At 45.2% G+C, this 12,317-nt stretch overlaps 1 protein-coding gene across 1 annotated transcript in view; it reads left to right on the top strand.

Annotated features, from left to right (window-relative positions):
* The first annotated feature begins 8,156 nt into the window (after positions 1–8,156).
* PARP11 (poly(ADP-ribose) polymerase family member 11) overlaps positions 8,157–12,317 on the top strand; it is a 36,084-nt gene continuing 31,923 nt past the window's right edge. Inside the window, exon 1 of the mRNA XM_032645031.1 lies at positions 8,157–8,360. Coding sequence (XP_032500922.1) covers positions 8,343–8,360 — 18 coding nt within the window. The 5' untranslated portion in view covers positions 8,157–8,342. The remainder of the gene's footprint in view (positions 8,361–12,317) is intronic.

Below are 12,317 nucleotides of genomic sequence, written 5' to 3' on the forward strand. Positions count from 1 at the left end.
AGTTCCTACTGTAATCCCTGATTTCATTTGGGGCTGCCTGAATTCAGGTCAGCATCATCTCACTGGCAAAGACCCATCCGTATCAGAATAAGAATCTAAACCTTATCACCAACTCCGTTTTTGGACACTACTTAGTTAAGAGATTTATAGTTCTTTACTAATACTTTTACCCCGAAGTATATTATACTGCTTTCATTCAGTCCGGACCATTTCGCTGATTTAGGGTAAAACAGTACAGTTAGATCATCGCTATTCCAGAAAGCTATTCTGACATGTGCCTGACAAAAGCTGATCTTGGTTATCCAGAAACAAAGGAATTCTCTGGTTTATTAGGAAGTTTGTGCTCACATTTTAACATCAGAGCCATTCTTGCCTGTCTGCCAGCGCCATCTAGTGATGCAATGAGCACATTTTTCCAGCCTGGGAGTAACAACCCAGTTTTGAATCATCTATGAGGGACCACCCTTCTTTTCTGGACCCCAGAATATTTGGATTGGAAGAAACCTCTTGGGGCCAAATGTTTAATACCCGTGTATCATCCAGGCAAGCCTTCCCCAAGATCCCACCTAGAGATATCAATTTCTAGTCTAGTCTCCAGAATGAGTATTAATCCAGGAGGCCAGAGCTCCCAGGAAGGGTGAAAATGAACAAATTGAATGGGAGAGATCATAGTGATTTTTCTCATCTATTTCCTTTGCATTTCAATTTTTTTAGAACTCAGGGCAGGTTAAGACTTGATGCAAAGGCTTGTGACCGGAGACTTGCAGAGATGTTGCAGAAACAGCCCCGGAGAGTAGGTGGCACTAGATAGGAAAATGCACAAATATGCTACAAAGTGGTGTAAGAGCTTAATTTTTTTTTTAGGGAACTGATTTTTGAGAAGTGGTTGCTGGACAGATATTGTTCAAGTCTATGCCAATGACAAGACTCGCCTTAAACCGTTTCTTATTTAACCCACTGGGCTTTGAAGAGAAGGATATTATGTGCATCCCTGTTCTTGTTTCAGGATTGAGGATAATGTTGAGGATATTCTATCAAATTATTATAAGCACAAGGCAAGCATCCTCCCAAATGCTAAGTGGAGATGGAGGTGTTTGGATTGGATGATGCTAAGATCCCTTTTCTCCTCTGAGAGTTTCTTTTTTGGTGATTTGAGGCCATCCACAAGATCGATAAGGCGTGCCTTTGTATTAGGGACACCCAGCCCATGAGATCCAGGACTCGGCAGGGTAAGAGCCTCCTTGTCGCTTTAGGCGCACAGGTGAGTCAAAGCAAGGTGAACTGGACCAGAGACCTGATCACTCCTGATTCTCAGCTACTTCCTGTCCCTTGCATTCTTTACATGGTTTATCTTATATCTTTGTCAAGTCTTACATGTGGCTCTCTTTTTAGTGTCCTCCAGTAAATGAAAAGTTCCTCAAAGGCACAGAGTGTATCTTTTGCTTCCTGTATCTCTTGCCTGACATATCTGACCCCAGCATCTCCTTTTGGCATCAAATCATGGGCTGTGAGAGCTGGCAGCCACCCTGGAGATTACCTGGTCCACTTATCTCATCAGATGAGAAACACAGGCCCCAAAAGGGATGTGACTTACTTAACACCATTCGGCTCATCAGAACCAGAACTTGGATCAGCCCCTGAATCTCCTGACTGTCTTAGACATTAACATGGCACATCCCATAGTGGCAGAGACGCAGGACGCCTCCCCACCCCCAGCTGGGAGCAGCTAACCACGAGCAAGAAACTGCTCCAAACCCTCATGTATGTGAATATTGCCTTCTACTCCATAATATGTACGTGTTTCTTTTAACGTTAAAATGTTAGAATCATTTTTTCTCGTAAGGAAAATTGATACTGAAGTTATAATGGGAAAGAGTCGTTTGTCTTCCTTGGCATAAAGCTGTAACCCTCAGAGTCAAAACAAAGTTGTAACTTTTGTGCTTGGAGCTGAGGAACCGTGAACATCCTTCCGAGTGTGGCTCTGGGTCCCTGAGGGTAGAGGTCAGGAGGAGGGGAAACCAGGGAGGGGAAAGCCAAGATCCTATCTTTTTAAAAAATTGATTGTTTTAACAGGCTTATTGAGCTATAACTCACATACCATACAATTCCTCCATTTAAATTGCATAATTCAGTGGGTTTTGTTATAAAGGTGCTTTGTCTTGAGTGAACAGCTACAAACACACATCCCCACACAGTGCCTGATGGAGCAGAAGGAAAGGCGAGATCTAGTTTTTAAATGCAATTTACGCTCCACCCTGCCTCCTCAAGATCTGTAGGGCATTCTTAATCCACAGAAGCACCCCTTCACTGCTCCCCAACTCCCCTTCCCAAGCTGAACGGAAGCTCTATCCATAGACAATTATTTAATTTTTTGGGCAGAAGCAATGGACCGCAGTGATGAACTTGCAGGAGAGGCAGTTCTAGGGTTGGTAGGGAAGGGAGCAAAGGGCCAGGGAGAGGGTTGTAGGTGATAAAGCAGGGAACAACACTGCTTTTTTAAAAAGAACATAAATTTGTCCTAGCGGAGTACTTGAATTCCAATTGCGATTGGGTGACAGGGCTGGTTGTAGAAGGGGCTGGCTGGAAACCACGCAGAGTCGTGATTGGAAACACAGGTTCTGAGGCCAGGAACCGAGGTTCAGATTCTTGTGTTTGGACAGGTTCAATCATATCTCTGTGCCTCAGTTTCTTTTCAGGTAGAAGGGGTTAAAGAGAGTACCTACTTTACAGGGTTGCTGTGAGAATTCTATTTGTTAATTACATAAAGAGCTTATAACAGTGTCAGGCCCTAAGTTCGTGTTATACCAGGCCCTGTTCCATCTGCACACCTTCTCCTCAAACACATACACACACAAACACACACACACACACACATACTCTCTCTCTCCCTCTCTCTCTCTCTCTCTCTCTCTCTCTCTCTCTCTCTCTCTCTCTCAGGAACTCTGACCAGCTGTTCCCTCTGCAAGGAATCCTCTTTGCCCAGATATCACTCAGCTTGCTCCCTTACTTCCTCAAATCTTAGCTTCTCAATGAGGACCATCTTGAATGCTCTCACCGTCCCTTACCCGTATCTGTGCTTTTTCTATAGCTCTTATCACCTTACAGCATACTATACAATGTGCTTGTTTATTACATCACGTTATCTGTGTCCATCCCCCCACACCCAAGCCCCAAGCCTGCCCCACCTCATCTTCCCCAGCACGTAAATTCCACAAGGGTAGGGATTTTCCTCTATTTTGTTCACTGATACAGCCTAGGAAGCTAGGGACAGTGCCTGGAACATTGAGGGAGCTTGCTAAATATTTGCTGAATGAAGAACCAAAGAGCAGCTCATATTAGATAATCTGCTGTGGTTTCCTGACCTCCCTGGATGTGATTCTTTGGAATGTCTGCAGTGACCCAAGCGCAAGCGGGACACCCTCCAGCCACCCTTTCCACCACTCAGGGCTTGTACTTGCCTCCCTCTCTCCTAATTTTAAAAATGATATCCTATTGACGTGCTTTCCTGCTTCCCGCTTCTCACCTTGAAGCTTCTCACACGTTAAGTCGTTTCTGTTCTCTCTTTCCAGATCATTCCTATTAAGTCCTTTTGGACAATGCGATGACCAAAACCCTAGAGTGGCATTCCTGGAAGGAAAGCACCAGCCAGGAATGTCACAGCCCGAGAACCTTTTCAGAATTCTGCGTCCTCTAATTAGGATGGCCACACATCTCAGCTGCCGCTTTGGACTGTGCTGTGAGCTGCATGTTGATGTCCACATCTCCCCCCCACCCCCCCCCCCCCCCCCCGCCCCACCACCCAGCAGCAAAAACTAATCATCAGTGGTATTTGCAAGAGAGCCTTTCCGTTCAGTGTGAGTGAATTATTTAGCACTTCATTTTTTTTTTCAGTTGAATTTAATTCCTTGTCCTGTTTCCTAATTAGGAAGATTTACAGGATTCATTCTGATTTTTTGAAAAAAAAAATTCCTTCCTAGGGACGCTTATCTCGGCTTCAGCAAATGTTTCATCTGCTTATCTCACCTCTTAATTCCTGCTGGAGTTGTTAACTGTCAGACTCCAGCAGCAGGGCTGATTCTGGCGCTGCCTCACTATTGGCTCTTTTTCAGACTGAGGCTGGGTCTTTATATTCAGGGCCGATGGGCACAAATGCAGCTTTTTCTCCCTCACTCCTGGACCCTCTCGCGGCCCCTCATCTCTCCCTGTGCCTCTTCCCGTCTCCTGCTTCCCCCTTTCTGTCGAAAACAGCCTGTCCCCCATATACATTCCTAGCTAGCCCCCTCCATTTCTGGCTGTCCATGTGGCTGTCAAAAATAAAAACAATTATGAAAATAACATTTAAATAATAGATAATACTATATAATGCATCTCACCAGTTACTTGGTTCTTTTTTCTCTTTCTGTTGTCTTAGGGGAGGTAGATTCCCCCCCACCACAAATTGACCTTGCCATTCTCTTCCTTCATCTGCCTGTTTTCTCCATCTGATTATTTTCTTGCTTTCCAGACATAAGATAGGTCTCCTCTGCTCCATTTCCCACCCCCCTTTCCCCTTGGGCAATTCCTCCCTGCTCTCCTAGCATTCCAAGATCTAATCAACTCAACCAGGTGCGAGGGAGGCTGCCATCCCTCAGGATCCCTGGGCTGGGTTTAGCGTAGTTTAAGATATCATCACCCAGAACACACATAGGACACATGAAAGATAAAGGAAAATGTCTTCTATTTGTCTGGCTTTCCTGAGAAAACTAGTGACCGTGGTCAGGATGCATAGTTTCTACAGCTGTGGCACTTAGCCTGGAACAATGATGCAGAGGGAAGCCGTCCCAGCCCCAGACCGTGTCACAGAGAGTCATCTCTTGGAAGACCATGAGAGGCTGATCCCCATGTCTGAACCCTCCCTGGAAAAAGTTATGGGAAAGTGTATAACGTTGTTTCCTATGAGAACAGTTTAGAAAGTCCCAGAAACATTCCACTTCTTCAGCAAAATAAGAGGTGGATTATCATCAGTTATGAACCCAAATACCTAAGGGGCCCAGGAAGGTAATTTAAACGAGGAAAAGAGATACAGGTCAGGTAACTCAGGTAAAGCTAAGAACCCGTTCCCAGTCCAAAGGGGTCAGTATGACCAGTCGTTGGCACAGGAGAATGGTGTGTAAGGGAAGCTGGAGAAACACATTATTTAATGTGAAATCTCCCAGTTTTAAAATGGTGGGCGCTTATCAAAACTTTTAAAATACTTTGTGGGCTGAAGCTCATTAGCTCTGTTTGTGGCCCCTGGACTAAAGGATCTAAGGTCCCTTCCCACACTTGCTCTCTAACAGTGGTCATAAATCCAGAATAATAAGAATAAAGATAATTACCCGACTTTTCACAGCTCTTTTCAGTTTATGAAATGTGTTCCCTTCACATTAGGGATACGGCAGTATATTTTAAAAACATAGCCACCTGAGATATATATCCACGTCAGTTGTGTTCTCTCCATCTCCCTCTCTGACCACCAGCCCAGGCAACCCCAAGGCTTCAAGGAAATGAAGTATAGCTCCAACCCCCCCAAAAAGTTAAGGACTTCATCCTAATCTTTCCAATTAAACTTGCTTTGTAGAAATCCACTCCACCTTCGAAGAAGAGCTAGTTCCTCAATTATTTAAATTGCTACTGTTCACTTTGCAAAACTTAAAGACAATCACCAAAACCCACCGATAACAATGGATCAATTTCATGACTTATAAATAAATTTTATTCCTAAATAAAAGATTAACAAATTGAATGCAGCAGTTTTTTCAAAGAATAATGAATATGTGACTAAGCAGAGTTTATTTCAAGAAGGTAAGGATGGGTTGAACATTAGAAAACCTACTAGTATAGTTCATTATATTAATGAGTCAGAATAAAAAAGGAATATAGTGATAGAGCTCAAGAGACAGCTGATAAATTTAACATCCTTTCCCAGTTAAAAGCTTATAGTGAACTAGGAATAGAAAGGAATTTATTTAAAGATGATAGTGTATTTAAAGAATATCTAGGGGCTTCCCTGGTGGTGCAGTGGTTAAGAATCCGCCTGCCAATGCAGGGAACACGGGTTCAAGCCCTGGTCTGGGAAGATCCCACATGCTGCGGAGCAACTAAGCCTGTGCGCCACAACTACTGAGCCTGTGCTCTAGAGCCCACGAGCCACGACTACTGAGTCCTAGTGGCCACAACTACTGAAGCCCGCATGCCTAGAGCCTGTGCTCTTCAAGAAGAGAAGCCACAGCGATGAGAAGCCCGCGCAATGAAGAGTAGCCCCGGCTCACCGCAACAAGAGAAAACCCGCGCAGCAAAAAAGACCCAACACAGCCAAAAAAAAAAAATATATATATATATCTAGCACCAACCAGGGGCAAACGTTTGCCATACCTAACTAAAAACTGAATGCTCATTACCTTGTCCTGTATTCTTCAAAAAATTTCTGAAATTTTGGCCAATGCAATACTAAGAGTGAAAACTGCATTATTTGTAGGTGATGTGATTGTTAACATAGAAATTGCAGAGAGATTGGCTGACTAGCTATTAAAACTAATAAGACATTTTCAGCGTGGTAGGATGTAAGATACATACACATAGCATTTCATAGCTTGTACGCATGTTACACACATATACACTTGAAATGATCCACTGTGACAGTTAAGTAGTTTTCAATTTTTTACTATTCCAAACAATTCAGCAATAAACATTCTTGTACAGATTATTGTGTACATTTGTCTATTTACCTCCTTGAAATTAGTTCCTAGAAATGGAATTGTTTAATAAAAGATTATGGAAATTTCAAATTTTGATACATAATGCCAAACTAGACTCAAGAATAGTGTGTGTTGGGCTTCCCTGGTGGCGCAGTGGTTGAGAGTCCGCCTGCAGATGCAGGGGACACGGGTTTGTGCCCCGGTCCGGGAAGATCCCACATGCCGCGGAGCGGCTGGGCCCGTGAGCCATGGCCGCTGAGCCTGCGCATCCGGAGCCTGTGCTCCACAACGGGAGAGGCCACAACGGTGAGAGGCCCCACGTATCGCAAAAAAAAAAAAAAAAAAAAAAAATAGTATGTGAGCAACTAAGACCCAACACAGCCAAAAATAAATCAAAAATAAATCTTTAAAGAAAAATAATTTGCACTCTCTAATTTATTCTGGTAAATGGATTGGGATAGGGATCTTCACTTTACCTTTTTTTTTTTCCCCTCTTTAATTTTTGCCAAATGCTAAACCAGTTTCCCCAGTATCACTTCTCGAATAATCCTTTCTTTCCCCACTACTTTGAAATAGAATTACTCTACATATTGGAATGAAGGATATCTATATCATAGTAGGTGAAAAAATCTGTAGGTATTCTTTGATCAAATAAAAATATTTTAATGTGTGGAGGCATAGAAAAATTCAGAAGGAGCTTAAACTGTTCCTTTTTCATTTCCTATGGGTAGATGGTGCTTCTTTGCATGGAAGATTCTTCCCCTCTTGTAGCTCAGGTAACTTCAATAGGAGGGCATCCTTGAAGCTTTGGCTTAAACCTCTTGGTGGGGGGGTTGGATTGGGGGGTGGCAGACACCCTGTCCTAGGTAGGCACCCTCTCAAAGAACCCTGTACTTGCCATACTACCTGTAGACCATCCTGCACCTTTTAATTTTATCTAAATTACTTCTTACTTTTTTCTCTAGACTCTAAGCTCCATGAGGACTGCATATGGGTCACTTGCTCATTGCAGAGCCTAGCACAGTGTCAGTATCTGGCAAATAACCGTCACTCATTGAGCACTTACTGTATACCAAACACCATGCTAGGTGCCTTCAATGAGCACACTACACACGCTTAGATACTATTATTATCACCCCTGAGCACGAGGAAACCGAGTCGGAAGCTTGTCCCACAAGCTATTAATTCCCAGGCCTGTCTGCCTCTTGGCCACTACACTCCCTATACGGTGATCAATAAATATCGGAGGTCATCAATAAATATCGAGGCTTGAGGATCACTTGGAGGGGACTTTGCTGAAGGGATGCAGCCCTGGAGGGTGGCTGGGCTGGTAGCCCTTTAACAACCGCATTACAGACCCCGCCCACTCCGCGCCGAGGCCGGAAGGGAGAGGCACTGGCGGGGGCGAGCTTCCGGGGGCGGGGCGGGGCTGGCGCTGGTTGGCCGGCTTCGGCCGGAAGTCGGGAGGTTCGAGGGGGTCCGAAGACGCCGGCTTATGACGGGGAGGCTTGCGTGGAGGTTGTCTCTCCGTTCTTTCGCTCCCTGGGCCCTCGGGAAAAACCCAGCACCCCGACCCCGTGGCCAGCCCCTTCCGCCAGGCTCTCTCCGCTCGATTTCGCCACCGTTATGTGGGAAGCGAATCCGGTGAGTAGCCGGGCGGGACGGGGCGGACCGATGGGCGGGGTTGATGGGAGAGGGCGGGAGGGTTTCCCGGGAACTACGCCCTCCCCCCCAGGCCGCGCAGACCGGCTGGTGAGTTCCTGGGACGCGAAGGCCCCGGCCCCGGCGGCTCGGGCAGTCGCCTTGCGAGCAGTGGAGACGGCTCGGTGGGTTCCCAGAGCCGTGCGGCTGTCCCGTCCCACTGATTGGACTCGCTGTGGTTTCTCCGCCCCCGTCCCTCCACCGTCTTTGTAAACTTGGCGTTTTGCTCTCTGGCTGGAGTTCCTAGGCTTCGGACCTGTGACTGACTTAGGCTCAGGTGTACTGCCAGCCCCACCCCCATCCCCGTCCAAAGCGAGGGGACTCGCCCTCCGGGCCTAAGGGGAACCGCCGGGGCTCCTCTTCCCTTCCTGGTGGACAGCCATGGAAAACTGGGGTGGTCGAGCGTGTGTTCTAAGCCTCTAGATGGTGAGGTTCTTAGATTTTTTTTTTTCCAGTGGACAGAAACTGATGACCTGGAGCTTTTCCACTGCAAGTCTTGTGTCTCCCTCCGGTATTTGCATTGTGTCTGCATGCGTTTTTGTTTACCTTGCTTTTGTACATTTATTTATTTAATATGCCGCCCTCAAAGAGTGGAATCCGCTTGCCAAGAGTATTCCATTAATCTGTTAGAATTGAAGTCGCCTAGTTACACGGCAAATAGACACTATATACGCCTTTGAGTTGACTGGGAAAATGGCAGAATCACGTATCAGCAAATTGTTGGCCTAAATATGTGCAACTACCCCACGTGCTGAGATAACTTCCTAAATTTAGTTTAATAACCCTGTTTCCATATTTGCAGTAACTCCTTTGCTATAATCATTACTTCTTTTTTTTCCCATTCCTGGCATATATTTCCAGATAAGTTAGAGAGTTTGTCCGTAAACTTGCTTCTGTTTTTACGGTTTTACCCGGTAGAAACTAGTCTGTTGGTCTGGAATTTTTTGGTTGCGTATCATGGTTACATCCCAGGCCATCGAATAGCGATGATCATTATCTAAGACCCCCCCCCCTTTTTTTTTTTTTGGTTCAAACATACAATCCTTTAAGGCTACGTCAGAGGAAAGTAATTGCTGGGTTTCGATTTTAGCAAAGATAATTTCAAATTGTGAGAATGTGCTCTCTCCTTATATATTCAGTGTCGCTATCTGTCATCAATAAGTTTCATTTTCTATTATTATATGTGTGTTTGTGTTGTATTCAGTTTTTATTGGCAGTCCTTCTCCTTCCTGGCTTCTCCATAAGATACCCTTTAGTCATCCAAGTACATGTCTTGCCCGAAGTCACATGTCTTAAATCCTTCACCATGTTAGAAGCTCCATATGGGCAGAGACTTTTGTCTGTTTTGTTTACTGCGATATCCTCAGACTAGGGAACAGAGCCTGACATGTAGTAGGCACTCAGTAAATATCCACTGAATTAACAAAGTGGTTGCATCAGTACTAGAAAGAGTCCTTTGCTCCCGTTGTTCATTCTCCCTCCTCCATCACATATATATACATCAGAACTGGCTACTGGGTCACTCATGTGTTTGTGAGGATTATAAAGGCATTAATGAGTATCTCATATATTTGCTTTGTTACAGCATTATCTCACTTCTTTGGAAGGAAAGCTTGGTTTTCTCTGAAATCTCCCTAATGATTTTGCTTGATTTCAGTAGAGCAGACTGACTTTTGTTAATAGTGGCGAACCTTCCACCTACAAGCCCACATTCTTCTTTTGACCCTCATCACGCTGCTCTGATAGATCTTAATGCTCCTGTGTTTCTTCCTCTGAGCATATGGATGTTGTCAGTAAGGACAGTGAACATTCTGCATATGGATTTCCTCTCGTAATTTGTTAGTTTCTTTCACTAGAAGAGGCATCTGAATAGTCTGTCCAGCTGTGCTTGTGGGATGGAAATTAATTTTAATGTTTCTCTAAGCCAAACACAATTGGAAAGATGAAAACAAAACCCACAGTGCATCCTAAAGATAAACACAGATGACTTTTGTATTACCCACCAATTTAAATTACTGTTTACCATTTCTTCCCATTGAATGATACAATAAGTTCTGCTTTGTGGAGGAGGGCCAGAGAGCTGCTTTAACTGAAGACTTCTGCTAGTTTCTCCCTCTATTTTTTTAGTAGCTTCCATGACTTTGATATGCCACCTGTGATCTGCAAATTTATCTCCTCTTGCAAATACGCCTTCAGTGTGATACTGTATTCCGCTCGAAGGGTTTTGAGTAAATACTACACTGACTCTGGCCGTGATAATGCTCAGAAGCAGTCACCCCTTCTACGTGGAAAGTCTCCATGACATGGTTTGAGTATGGAAAATCACCGTTGAACTTGGAACATTTTCTTGGGCGGATAACCAAGGAGCTATAAATAAACTTTATCTCAGTACACCATTTTATTTTATTTTTCAAGACAGTCATGAGGTCAGTGATGATTCTGTTCAAGCCTGTCACCGACCAGGCCCCTTGAGGTCCCTGCCGAGGCAGAAGCAGGTTGACAGGGCTCAGGCACTCAGTTTTGGTGTGAGATCCTGGCGGTTCTCCACCCACCTGGCGGGGGGGCGGGGCATGGCCCTGGACTGATGTCCCCCAGTGTATGAAAATGGCAGATCTGTAGGAAGGAGTTGGAGGGGATGCCGTCACTGCCTTGACTCTGTGTACCCTGACTTTGCCCTGCCTTTTTCTGTATCTTTGCCGCTGTCTTCCCCCTCTTTGCAGGAAACGGAGTCAGTATCAGCATTACATAGGAGGGAGTTTCAATTTCTCTCTGACGACAGAAAATGAAAAATGACAAACATCTGTTACGATAACAAATCATCTGTTGCAGTGATAGGACCTTACTTTGTAAAGAGTGATAAACTCTTCAAAATTCCTTTTCGCTTATTAATTCATACGATTAGAACAATCTAATGAGTTAACTAAAGGAGAAGGAAGTGAATTCCCCAAGATCTCGCAGGTGGGTGAGTCACAGAGTCGTTTAGCACCCGTGTCCTCTCTGCCACCACCCTGCCGCTCGGTTGGGGCAGTGATAACGTTTGTAAATCGGTCCAGCGCTTTACCCGCTGAGCCTCCCTTTTCTCTGTTATTTTATATTCACAGCTGCTTCCACGCTCGCTTGGCACTGTGATTCTCTCCTTCCTCTGTCCAGCCTCTTGAGAGAATAGTCTTATACTTCTTGTCCTTCGTACTCAGACCTCAGCCCCCCCAGCCCCGCCTCTGCCCCAGCACCTGACTTGCTAGGGGGTCACCGAGAGTTTCCGAATCACCTCGCCCAGCGGCCACCTGCACACCTCACTCTCTTCTGTCATTTTGCAACAGTAATGCCACCGGAGGTGTTTCTCAGAACTCTCTTTTTTTGATTTCCTGGGACTGTATTCCTTTGGATTTCTCCTTTCTATGATTCATCCTTGAATCATAATCTTGGGTGAGCTGCACTGCCTTCTTCTGCCCCTGAAATGTGCCACCTTAGCCTTTTTCTTCTCTCGGCACATCCTTTTTTGGTGAGCCCCAAGGCTTCAGATATCTCTTTAGTGACTCTACCTGCCAAATGGACGTCTTTAGTCCTGACCCCCTTTCTGAACTGGGTGATGGACAGCTCTACTGGTTGTCCCTCCGGGAGTTCAAAGTCAGTAGGTCTAAATCCAGCTCCCTCAGTCACTGAGTCATTATTTCACGCAGTCAGTCAACAAACACTGAATAAACATCTATTGTCTGGAAAACACCATTCCAGGCACTAGGAAGGGGCAGGGCAAACCTGGACCAAGTCAGAGCCTGCCCTCCAGGGCCTGGAGATACAGTTTGAGTGGGGACAGTGTTACCAGAGGGCATCTGGGGGCCTGGGAAGGTTTGTTGAAGCAAGTTACACTTGAGCTAGGTGTCCAAGTCCCAGGAGTGGTCT

This window comes from Phocoena sinus, chromosome 10, assembly GCF_008692025.1.
Source record: "Phocoena sinus isolate mPhoSin1 chromosome 10, mPhoSin1.pri, whole genome shotgun sequence".
Taxonomy (NCBI): domain Eukaryota; kingdom Metazoa; phylum Chordata; class Mammalia; order Artiodactyla; family Phocoenidae; genus Phocoena; species Phocoena sinus.